Source organism: Sturnira hondurensis, unplaced genomic scaffold, assembly GCF_014824575.4.
Source record: "Sturnira hondurensis isolate 20B ecotype Veracruz unplaced genomic scaffold, ASM1482457v3 Scaffold0008380, whole genome shotgun sequence".
NCBI classification, from domain to species: domain Eukaryota; kingdom Metazoa; phylum Chordata; class Mammalia; order Chiroptera; family Phyllostomidae; genus Sturnira; species Sturnira hondurensis.
In genome coordinates, this window is record NW_028081011.1 from 3,019,553 (window position 1) to 3,031,704 (window position 12,152).

General features: G+C 61.2%; 1 protein-coding gene across 1 annotated transcript in view; it reads right to left on the reverse strand.

Moving 5' to 3' along the window:
* COL26A1 (collagen type XXVI alpha 1 chain) overlaps nucleotides 1–12,152 on the reverse strand; it is a 179,946-nt gene that overhangs the window by 7,625 nt on the left and 160,169 nt on the right. The window contains exons 5-8 of the mRNA XM_037054848.1: nucleotides 7,430–7,583; nucleotides 5,081–5,179; nucleotides 4,334–4,486; nucleotides 2,323–2,406 (exon numbers count right to left, since the gene is read on the reverse strand). Coding sequence (XP_036910743.1) covers nucleotides 2,323–2,406; nucleotides 4,334–4,486; nucleotides 5,081–5,179; nucleotides 7,430–7,583 — 490 coding nt within the window. The remainder of the gene's footprint in view (nucleotides 1–2,322; nucleotides 2,407–4,333; nucleotides 4,487–5,080; nucleotides 5,180–7,429; nucleotides 7,584–12,152) is intronic.

Sequence of the window (12,152 nt, forward strand, 5' to 3'; positions counted from 1 at the left end):
TGCGTGGCAGTGGGGGGGGGGGAGGGGGGACGGCGAGCGCGCACTCCCCTGGCCTCCTTGGCCCGAACTCAGGGCGGACATCCCACCTCCAACCACCTCCACGCAGCCCCTGCACCGAAGCCTCATCCATCGGCCACTCGGCAACCTGCCCCCAGCCAGCTAGCACCCCGGCAAATCTCTCCCACATCTGCCCCTCCGTGTGACCTTGGACTAGACCCCTCCCAGGTATTTCTTCTTGCCTGGGTAACGACAACTGCTTCTTGGTCATCCACCCCCCACATGGANCTCTGGAGAGGGGCATCCCCACCTTCCCACCCCAGCTCCAGCCCTGGGCCTTCTCCAGGGGCAGTGAACTAAGATCTGGTGCGTGGCAGTTGGGGGGGGGGGAGGGGGGACGGCGAGAGCGCACTCCCCTGGCCTCCTTGGCCCGAACTCAGGGCGGACATCCCACCTCCAACCACCTCCACGCAGCCCCTGCACCGCAGCCTCATCCATCGGCCACTCGGCAACCTGCCCCCAGCCAGCTAGCACCCCGGCAAATCTCTCCCACATCTGCCCCTCCGTGTGACCTTGAACTAGACCTCTCCCAGGTATTTCTTCTTGCCTGGGTAACGACAACTGCTTCTTGGTCATCCACCCCCCACATGGATACCCAGAAAGCAACCACTCAGTAAGATCTCCCCTGGCCCAGCCCTCCACTCTCATTCCCCAGACACCCTCACAGAAAGTTGCTCTGCTTCTGTGCCTTTGCCCATGCTGTCCTTCCTCCTGAAGCTTCTCCATTCCCTCCACATTCCTGCAAAGGGATGTGTCCCTGCTGTTCTTTCCTCCTGGTCTTTCCTGTTAATCTCAGACTGAGCGTCACCTCCTCCAGGAAGCCTCCCCAGCACCCAGCCCCAAGCTCTCCTCTAGGAAAACCTCTGACATGGACCAGCTGCTACCCTTGGCTGCTCTCAGTCTACATGTCTGACTGACTCATGGGTCAGAGAAAGCCCAGAGGGTCAGGCTGGGCCATGTGTTCCTGACCGAATGTCCAGCTTGTGTCTCCGGGGCTGCAGGGAGCTCCCTGGTGGGCTATACCAGTGCGCCCCCATGCTCGAGGAGGACCTGCAGGTAAGCACACCCCAAGTGGGACACACAACTGCACGCAATTCAAAAACAACCCCATTCCTCAGGTCAGAGCAAATCACCCGAGGTCCCCAGGTGCTCCCAAGCTCATTCCCTCACCTCATTTGAGCATTGACTCGAATGCCACCTTGCGAACGAGGCCCGCCCTGGCCTGGCCTCGCCCAGCCCTGCTCCCCACCTGCCACTCCCTCAGATCTGTGGACCCAACTTGCTCAGGGTATCTGAGCAGGGGTGCCTCCCTTCACTACAGCTGGAGCACCACCAGGACGGGAAGCTCTGTGTTACTAACCTTCGTTTTGTTCGGGGGCCTACAGCACCACCCAGCAGGTAGGCCTGGCTCAGTGAGTGTGTGCTGAGCACGTCAGAGTGCACGTAAATGATGGGGAGTGAGGGCTCTGGGCCCGGGGACATCCATAGCTGGATGGGTTGGGCTTTCTTTGGTGGCCCTGGCCCCAAATTCTATTCTTCTCCAGTGAGGGTCCAGGGGGTATGGGGATCAAGCCACATCCAGGCTCAGCCCACTAAGCCCCAGGGCCACCCCTGCCTCCAGGCCCCATCACAACCTGGGGCTCCTACACCCAGTCCCGCAGCTGAGCTGCCAAACAGCAGCTGGGGCAGACCCAGTCCCCAGCACCCTGCCAAGGCCATGGGAGCCCAAGTGGCCCCCTGAAGGCCCCTTGGCCCAGGCGAAGCGCCGGAGAGGACACCCAGTCCAGGCCATTCGGTGCGGCTGCCCTCTGCACTTACCTGGAGGGCCGGGGGGACCCCGGGGCCCCGGGACACCCGCCAACACCGTGTCCACGGCGGCAGAAGCCAGCTGTGAGTCTCCATCTGCGGGAAGAGCAGATGGCCTGTGACCTGGCAGGGTGGGGCCAGCAGAGCTTGGAGGCTGGGCCTGAGGTCCCCCAGGGCCAGGGCAGGTACCTGGACCTGCGGGGCCTCACAGCAGCCCGGCAAATGGGTGCTATCGTCCCGCTGCTCAGAAGAGCAGTGAGAGCCCAGAGGGCTTTGTATGAAGATTAAGTCCTTCCTGAACATTCCAGACTCTTAGCCTCTGGCCTATCCCACTCTCTTCCCCATGCCCCAGGTTGGCACTGTCTTCCAGGCTCCACCTGACATGCCTGTCCTGATATACCCAGTTGGCTCACTCATTCAGAGCCTCCTCCAGGAAGTCNGGCTGCCCTCTGCACTTACCTGGAGGGCCGGGGGGACCCCGGGGCCCCGGGACACCCGCCAACACCGTGTCCACGGCGGCAGAAGCCAGCTGTGAGTCTCCATCTGCGGGAAGAGCAGATGGCCTGTGACCTGGCAGGGTGGGGCCAGCAGAGCTTGGAGGCTGGGCCTGAGGTCCCCCAGGGCCAGGGCAGGTACCTGGACCTGCGGGGCCTCACAGCAGCCCGGCAAATGGGTGCTATCGTCCTGCTGCTCAGAAGAGCAGTGAGAGCCCAGAGGGCTTTGTATGAAGATCAAGTCCTTCCTGAACATTCCAGACTCTTAGCCTCTGGCCTATCCCACTCTCTTCCCCATGCCCCAGGTTGTCACTGTCTTTCAGGCTCCACCTGACATGCCTGTCCTGATATACCCAGTTGGCTCACTCATTCAGAGCCTCCTCCAGGAAGTCCTCCCTGCTCATGGCTCTGAGCTGCCTCTACGGCCATCAGGGCCCTGGGCTGTGGTGAGGGTCTGTCTAATGGCCATTCTCCCAAGGCCTGGGCTCCTCTAGGGTGAGCCCCCTGTGATGTCACCCTGCCCACCCCCAGAGCAAGGCCAAGAGCAGCCAGGCCCAGGAAACATCTGGGATTGAAGTGGCTACCTCTGCCCCTCCCTCTACACATGGAAGCCAGCGGCCTCCCAGCAGATGGGTCCTTGTGGGTGCTCAGTCTCCACCAGCTGTCCCTACTGGGCATCCCGGCTCTTCCCAAATGCTCACACCCTGAAGGCTGCCCTCCCTCAGGGGCCCCATGGATGAGGGGAGGAGGGTCCTGCCCGAGGAGGGCCCTGGGCACTGGAGGGGGCAGGTGGGCAGCATCAGGCAGGTGGCATCATGCGTGTCCTGGCCAGGGCATGGACCCCTCGGATGGTGCCTCATGGCCCAGGGCATGGGCTGCTGAGCCCCGAGACCCCCAAGGGCATCACAGGCACCTTCCATTTTCTCACTGCCCAGGGGGCATCTCTGAGCCCACACTCGGGTGTGAAAGCCGGGTGCATAGTGAGTTAGCATTTGCTCCAGACGCCCCGTGAGACAGCCAGCCCCTCCCCAGGCCCTGAGCTGCGGGCCTGGCCTCTGCACTCCCAGGGGACAGCCCAGGGCCCCCCCGTGCACTTAGGAGTGAGCCCTCCCTCCTCATTCATGTTGCAGTTGGGGCTGTTTTATGAGCCCAGAGCAACTGCATAAGAAATATGGAGTAGGAGTCCACCCCTCCTTTACAGACGGAAGAGGGGAGGCTCAGAGAGGGACAGTGCAGTTCAGGTTCAGGCCTTGACGCTCAGGCGCGGGCTGTGCTGCCCGAGGGGACAGAGAGCCCTCGGGACGGGAGTTGGGGCTCCTCTGACAAAGGGTCCCCCTCCACCACGGTGCCCACACTACACCCACCCACCCTTTCTCCTCAACATTTAAAGCCAGTCCTGTCACTTGCTTCCTATAAAACCCTTCCCAGGTTGCCCCGGGCACTTAACAAAAACACTCCCCACAGGCTGCAGGCTCCCTCAGCCGGGCTGGCGCTGCATCATGCCCCTTAGACCCAGGCCTCCCCACGTGTAGGCGGTATTTCTGGGGCTCAGAGGGGCCCTCTGCACTACTCTGTGTCCCTGGGGGGCAGGAGTGCTCATTGTAGCCTGGTGATAACACACAGTAGGTGCTCAGTCAACACTGGTCAGATGAGGGGACTTGTGACAAGGAGATGGGATAACTATGGACCTAAGTGGCACTGCCATCACCAGGCAGAGAAACTGAGGCCAGGACAAGGAGCAGAGTGGCCTTTGAGGGGCAGGAGCTGAGCACCAAGGAGGAGACAGGTCATGCTGGGGCCAGAGTGAGGTTGAGGGGTCAGTATGGGTCTCCCAGGAGCCCCCACCTGTCCAAGCCCACTCCCAAGCTGACGCCCCACTCACTGATGGCCCCTTCGCAGGGTCCTCTGGGGAGGGCTAATCCCTCGGCAGACAGCGAGGCTCAGCCAGCCCCACCCACCCTCAGGCCAGCACTCACTGTCCTTGTCCGTAGGTGGCTGCAGGGAGTAGAGGACACCTTGGGGACCATTTGGAGGGAGGCCCGGGCTTCCTGCTGGGCCGGGAGGGCCAGGGGGTCCGGGGCGCCCCATCTCTCCAGGAAGCCCGCGGGGCCCTGGGGGCCCCAAGAGGCCTGCAATGGGGAGAAGAGGAGTCACGTGAGAGCTGGGCCTGGAGCCAACACTACTGACAGCAAGCGCACCCTGAAGGGGACAGGGTTGGCAAGGGTCAGTGGTGGCCTCTAGACCGCAGTCTCCCCAGAGGGCTGTCTTGGAATGTAAGTGAAAGGGCTTCCCCCTTCCCAGCCCCATGCAGGGGGTCTGCTGGGGCAGCTGGGTGGCAGGGGCAAGGAAGGCAGGGGCGGCTCTGGTCGGATGCCCTCTGACCCCTCCAGGGACTTCAGCTCTGAGGCAGGAGCACCAAGAGTGTCAGCAGCCTGACCAGGGGTCAATCCCCTGTAGGAACCAGAGAGTTGGGTGCTCCCTGGGGTATTTACATGCCTGAGAACAGCCCCCAGCCCCTGGCAGCCCCACCCCCATGCAGGCACCCATAGCTCCCAGAGCCTTCTTTTCCTCCTGCAGCCCAGGGTGAGACCAGACCCTAAGGTGGCTGCAATGGGCAGCAGTCAGGGCGCTGGTGGGCACATGAGATGACTCGTCTGCTCAGAGAGGGGAGAAGCCCCAGTCCCCGTTCCCCAAGAGGCAAAGGACAAAGTCAGTGTCCTTACCAGGAGGCCCTGCTGGGCCTTTCTCTCCTGCCTGGCCCCGGTCACCTTTGGAGCCTGGGGGTCCTGCAGGCCCTGGTGGGCCTGTCTGCCCTGGGGGCCCTGGGGAGAGAATGAGAGGAGGCCTGAGAACACTGTGGGCTGAGCTGGTGGCTACAGGCCCAGCCATCTGTGCCGTCTGAACAGACCTGCACCCAGGAGCCCTGTCCGCATGAGGCTTCCTGAGTGAGCAAAGGGACCTCAAGTCAGCTCAAGTCATTCACTACAGTTTACACACCACTTGCACCTATTAACCTCTGTGATCTCAAGCGCCGTTTTTGTTTCTTTTTGGCGGGGCAGGGCGGGGGGGGGGGGCAGAGAAACTGAGGCTCCCAAAGGCACAGTCTCCCTCAGCATCCCGGAGCCAAGCTGTGGATGAGTGAGGTTCCCTCGCTCCACATTCTTCTTTCTGTCTCCCTGCTCAGAGTTGGGATCGGGCCTTGTGGCAAAGAACTCCCTCTAAGTCCTCCTCAGAGGCTCTGGGAAGCCCCGAAGGACATGCCTGCCCACCTCCAGGGTCTCTGGACCCCAAGAATAAGTGAGAGGGGGCAGAGAGGCCAGAGGCCTGCCCTGTGGCCTGGGGTCAGCCCCTTCTCCCTCGGGAATGCCTGGAGAGGGCGTTCGGGAAGACCTGCTGGACTGACGGAGAGACCTGTGCAGGCTCTTAACTCCCTTTCATCTCTGGCTGCAGTGACTGAGGTCCAGGACCCCAAGGAAGGGCTCGACAGGCTGTGGTTTGGGGACACTCTACCTGCTCTCTGGGATTCCAGGAGGAAGCTGAGTTGGTCACCATTTGTAGGGTTTGTTCGCCACCCAATGGCCATTCCTTGGAACTGCACATTCCCTCAGAAGCGAGGTCTGGCCGGGAAAGACCCAGAGCTCCTCCCAGCCTCCCCCTCCCACCTCTCAGGGGTCAAGACCTGGGTCCTCCCCAGGACGAGAAGGTGCTCCTTCTTTTTCAGTCTCTGAGAAGGATTTGAAGAACGTGGGTGTGGTGCAGCCCTCTGAGGTGAGACCTTGGGGACAGCGGCTAGAGGAGTGGGTCAGGGGACCTAGCGGGAGAGGCTCCCCCACACCCGTAGCAGCCCAAGCTCACCCCTCCTCCCACAGCCTCAGCCCCTCCGAAGAGCGCAGAGGATCTGCTGCGCCCCCCACCCCAGGACTGGCCACTGGAGGCCGACCCGCCTGCTGCCTGGGTCGTCCTGCCACTCTGCTCCCACTCCTAACAGGACGGGCACACACACAGGCAGGAACAGGGGCAAGAGAGGGGCCGGGCCTGTGTCCGGAGCTGCATCCGGCAGTGCTAAGAAACTGGGGGGCCACTGGGAGAGAGGAGGGGTGGGAGACCATCGCCTCCTAAGGGCTCCAGTGGGACCAAGAATCGTGGGGACAAAGAGCCCTGGCTGGCTGGCTAAGCCCAGGGGTCACTTCTCTAAGCCTCAGTTTTGTCCTCTAACCCCAAGCTTTATGAGCTTGCCAGAATGATGAGAGAGGCCATCGGTCCAGCCTGAGAGATACCAAAAAATTTACTCACTGGCACGGCATGGACACCGGCCAGTCAGAAGGGACACCAGCCTTAAACCCGAGTGCGGCCATACTGACGGGCGCCAGCTAACTGCCCAGGCAGGTAAAGGCCCCACACAGTGCCTGGCATGAGGCAGGCATCCAGCAATCTGAGCTACTGTTACTAGTTACTCTTTGCAGGCTCGGGACAGAATTCTGACCGACGGATGGAAGCCGTAGAAGGTACATTTCACCCCTGACTCTAAAGAGTGGAGGGAAGGGAGAAACAACAGGGCAGAGCGGTCCTCCAGCTCTGGTCAGAGTTTAGACAGGCCCCCCCAGAACGCCGTGGGAGACAGCACCCCGTCCCTGGGGGTATGCAGACAGGGGCTGCTGTACACAGGGCCAGCCAAGGGGTGGGCTGGGCTGAGGGCCTAAATGAAGACACCAAGGGCATCGGGGCAGCTCCCGAGGACAGTGCTGGACTCTAATACAACAAGGAATGGTGGGGACTGTGGCAAACCGCAGAGCTTGGACAAAATCTGAAGGGGCAGACATGACTTAGCCGCAGTCCATCGTTTCCATGACGGACTGCCAGCCCCAGAAGTCAAATCTTCCATTTTCCTAGGAGAAGCCAGAAATCCTGATTTTAATGTGATACCTCAGTGTTTACATGGTAGCTCAATTTTTTTAAATGTTACGTGGGCACGTTGGACCCAGAGGCCCGGTGGGTGGCCTACTTGTGGATTCCCCGGGAGGCCGCTCCCGGGCCTCTGACTGGCCGAGCCCTCCCCCACGGGCTGCACTCACCAGCTGGCCCTGTGGGCCTTCTTCGGGGCCCCGGGTGGGCGAGAGGGATAGCATCAGGCAGGAAGTCCTCATTCCAGGGTGGCGGGGTGCTTTGTGGGGTTGGCAGGTCATTGTCTGGGCTCGAGGGCCGCTCTGCTGCTTCCAACAGGAGAACCTGGGCCAGAGATGGGCAGAGGGTCAAGCCTGGGCAGGGCCAGGCACACACGGGGACAGGGATGGCCCCTGTGAGACCGTCAGCTGCCTGCTGCCGGTGTGGGTGGTCACCTTCCTCAGTGGGACCACGGATCCCCTGCCAGAATGCTACCCCCTGCCGGTCTCTGCTTCCCATTTCAGGGCAGCCCTCCTGGACCCCGGGCTCCACAGGTCCCCAGTGGACATGCTCGGAGTCCTGCACACTTCCTCTGGGACAGCCACCACCAGCACTGGAGATCTGTGGTCGTTTGAGCAATGACCATGGCCACCTCCACTTCCCTGCTCCCCCAAAGCGGGGGCTGGCGTGCTTGCCCCCACACCGCCTCGCTCAGGGCACAAACAGCACGGTCAGGGAGTGTTTGTGGGTGCGTGGACAGGTGGGTGGACAGATGCAAGGGCGAGGGAGGGAAGAAAATAAGGAAAGGAAAAAGGTAGAGTGAGGGAGAGAGAAAGAAGGACAGGCAGAGAAAGAGAAAGAAAAAGAAGAAAGAAGGAGGAGGGAAGGAAGAGGAAGGGGGAGGGAAGAGAAGGGAAGGGAAGGAAGAAAAGGGCCTGGTTTTGGTTCATGAGTTTTAGTAGGTGCTCCAGGAAAAACAGAGGAGGCTGCAGTCACTCAAGGGCAGTCTGGAAAGCAGCCTGTCTTTCCCCCTGGAGGGAATCAAGGGTCAAAGACTGCAAAGACCCAGGGCCTTGTCAAGGAAACTCCCTCCTTAATTCCCTTGAACTTGGAGCAGGGCCTCAGTGGCCTCAGCAAAGCCCTGCTGCCTCCAAAGAGACCAGTAGGGGGCACTGAGCACCCAGGATCAAGGCAGGGTGGGTGGGCAGGTACCAAGAACCTAGGTAGGCCCACCCTAGGTGTTGGGGGTGGGGCAGAGGACAGGGAGCTCTGGGGTCCCTCAGTTGTATTAAATAAAGTCTGACTTTCTGCTCCTGCTCCATGGTGTGTCCTGGTCTTATGCCCCATCTGCCTCATGGGAGGAATTAGTTTGGTGTCTCAGGTTCCCTGTAGCTCTTGGGAGTCTTACTAGACACCCCCATCCCAGTGCCCCTCAGCCTGCAGTCAGCTGCAGCCTGTCTCCCCTGGCCTGTGGCCCAGGCCCCACAGCAATCTCTGGCCTTCCCTACCTCCATCTGCCCCCTTCACCTTCTGGGGCTCCCCCACCCACCAGCACAGCAGGGAATGAAGACCTCATGCAGACGGAGCCCGTCCGGGCCCTGCTCCGTGTCTCCAGTGTGCCCGCACAGGTGCCATTTGGCCCTGCCCTGGCCTCCCTGGGCCTCGCCTTCGGGTCGTTCACTCTGCTCAGTTCCCATCCTGAATGACCCCCAGGGCCCCTCCTGATTCAAGACCCCCCCTCCCAGCCTTTTGCTCCTGCAGTACTCTCTGCCAGCCCCGCCCTTCCCTCCCAAGGAAGATCCCCAGACACCAGGCCACCCCCTCCTACCTACTATCTGTCTTACCCTTTGGGCAGAGTGGGGACCTCCTCTCCGCCCCCCTACACTTGCTTTGTGCCAAAGCCAGCCAGAGTGGGAGGGGCAATGCCACCAGCTGGGCCACCTGGAGTGGGCACCGCCCTGCTCCTGGTCCCCACAGCCCGGCACAGGATAAGTGCCACCTGATGGGGGCGCTCAGGCCCTGTGACCAGGCAGGGTGGCTTGAATTCTGGCTCTCCCATGTGGCTGCTGTGTGACCTGTGCAAGCACCATGACCTCTGTGAGCCTCAGTTTTCCCATCAGGAAAACTGGGATGATAACAAGCTGCCTTCACAGCGCTCAGGCCTGGGCTGGGTTTTCCCAAGTGTGTGGCACAGGGTCCTTGTGAGCAACCCCACCCCCACCAGTTCTGCAGTGTCCCTGGGTCTGGGTGACAGAGACCCTGAAGATACTGGGGAACCATGTGTCTCAGTGTCTCCATCTGTGCTGGGGGGCTGGGCTCCCTCCCTGTGGTCCTCTAGCGACTTGTCGGAGCACCCCCACAACCTGATCCTTACAAGACCCCATGAGACAGGAAGGGTCACGGTGGCCACACCACAGGCAAGGTGGAAATAAAGGTTCAGAGACCACAAGTGACTCGTCCAAGGTTACTCAGTGAGCAGACAGCAGGGTCCCCATGTGGTGCCTCGTCCACCTCTCCAAGCTGGAGAGGCCTCAGCGGAGCTTCACAAAGGCAAGAAAAAGGGTACCAGTTGGCTCAGGTCACACAGCACCTTTGGGGTGGAACCTGGTCTTCTGACGCCAGAAATCCTACGGGGAGGCAAGGGTTACGACACCGGCCTCAGCCACAGTTTTCCTGGGAAGCTGGCTGGACATTCTGAGTCAGTCTCCAGGGCGGCAGAGGAGCTGGGGACAGGGGGACAGCTGGCTGCTAGTGGCAGGTGATGGGGGACCCAGGACAGTGGGCACGAGGATGGGGGTGAGGAGCACAGGCAGGACCCGGTGCCTGGGGCCTGGGGGAAGGGAGTGGGTGCAGGTGGGAGTGGCCCTCCCGGTTTGGGCCTGGCTCCAGGGACAGTGGGACCACCACCAGTCAAACGAGGGCAAGGGAGAGGGCAAGACTGGAGGTGAAGGTGACCCTGTGGAGGGTGGGTTCAGTTGCAGTGTGTCCCTGTGGGTGACCCTGTTGGGGGGACCTGCACATGGACAGACTTTACAGGTAGTCGTCAGGGGCAGTTGAGGGTAGGTGCAGGGACCAAAAGGGATGCCTGACCAGGGCTACCGGGGGCAGAGCCTGGCGTTCCCCTTTCGAGCCCCAGCTCTAGGCTTCCCTGAGGGGACCTGTCCCCACACGAAAGGCCTGACTCACTTCTTTCCAGGACACTTCCCACACAGATACAAGGCCCATGGAGCCCACAGACTAGGGCAGAGCAGTGATCACGGCCAAGTTAGCATCAGCCGTGGCTGGAGTCCAAGCCCTCCTGGCCTGGCCGTGGCCAGCCTCCTGCAGAAACTGACCCCACCCCTGTGGGGCACGAGCTCCCACGGCAGACAGCAGTGGGTGTGGGGACTCGGCCCAAGAAAACCAGACCACAGCTTTCCAGGGCAGTGGCCCTAATGACGTCATTGTGGTCTGGCCGATTGGCACCATACACCAGTGGAACGCCGAGGCTTCTGTGACCCTCATGCAGGGAAGTCCCCTTGGGCTCCCTCCCACTCCTTGTGGTCCATGAAGTCAGAGTGTAAACTGAGGGGGAGGGAAGGAAGGCAGAGAGCTTTTTCCTGCTGGCCGTCTGCCTCTCTGTCCCCCAGCAGCCACCCCAGCTGTCCCAGGAAGACAGGGTGGCAAGAGTCCCAAATCAGCCTCGAGGTCTGGGTCTTCTGGCAACTCAAGTGCCCACAGTCAGCGAAGATGGCACCGGCCCTGATGGCTGTCTGCACCCCACATTCTTCGCCCCTTGCTCCAGGCCCCCAGCTGTTCCCGGGGAAAGAAGCAAGACTGCCCAGGCACCCGTGTTCCCAGCTCCCCTGCAGCCGGGAGGTGGGCACGTGGCCCGGTGCTGGCCAACGAGACACAATGGGTTTGTTGGGGGTACCACTTGCTTTGGGACGTGACGTCAGGATGTGATGCCTTGAGCTGCAGTCGTCACTTTGTAACCACGAGTCATGGACCATCAGGACAGAAGGTGAACCGCTAATGAGGTGAAGGGGAGGCTGCGGGGAACGCGGCTCTTGAGCTACCAAATCAATCGCAGAATCACCTGCTCTTGGACTTTTTGTTGAAGGAACAGTAAGCATCCTTAAGGAGTAGTTGGATTTCTGTTACACCCGGGGGCCTTCCTCTCGACACGCCAAAACAGGCTTTCTGTCTGAGGGAAGAAAAGGCTCGGCTTTCAGGCCTCTGGGTTGCTGCTCCCTGTTGTCAGCTGCTTGATTTGACTCCCACCTGGCCTGGCTGACCCCAGCTCCCTGTTGTCTGACCCCCGCAGACACCCCTGACCTGGGTACAGCCCTTGGGGCTGCTGCGCTGTCCTGACAACTTGCCCAAATTGTGTCTTCATCCTTACCCAGGACACCTCCTCTCACAGCCCTCTGGCCCACGCCAACACAACTCCTAGCAGCCCTGTCTTTCTAGGACACACCTGGGCATGAAGCAGACAGGTGGGCATCTAGAAGGTGACACAAACAGGGCACAGGAGCTGAGACAGGTGTCTCCCAGCCCCTATCTGGGGACCAAGAAGGAGGTGGGCTGCTGAACTGGGCTCCCACAGGAAGGTGGGAGCAAAACCACCTCTCTGTACACCCCAGACCCAAGCTACCTCCCCCAACTCCCCACCCAAGAGCCATCTGAGCTTCCGCCTGTACACCCGCCTCAGAGTGACCCAGTGAGGAGCAGGGAAGTGACCCCTTCAACTCCTATTTCACTGGGTGGCAGAACGAAGCCTGGGGCTAAGAAGGGACGTGCCAAGGCAGGGCTATTGCTGGGACGGGAACCTTGGCCCTGGCTCCTCTCACACATCCTGCTGTCCCTTCCCCACCCCCCAAAGTCTGCAGAGGGGTCACGATCCTCATGGTCAGGGCCAGAGAGCAAGCCTGG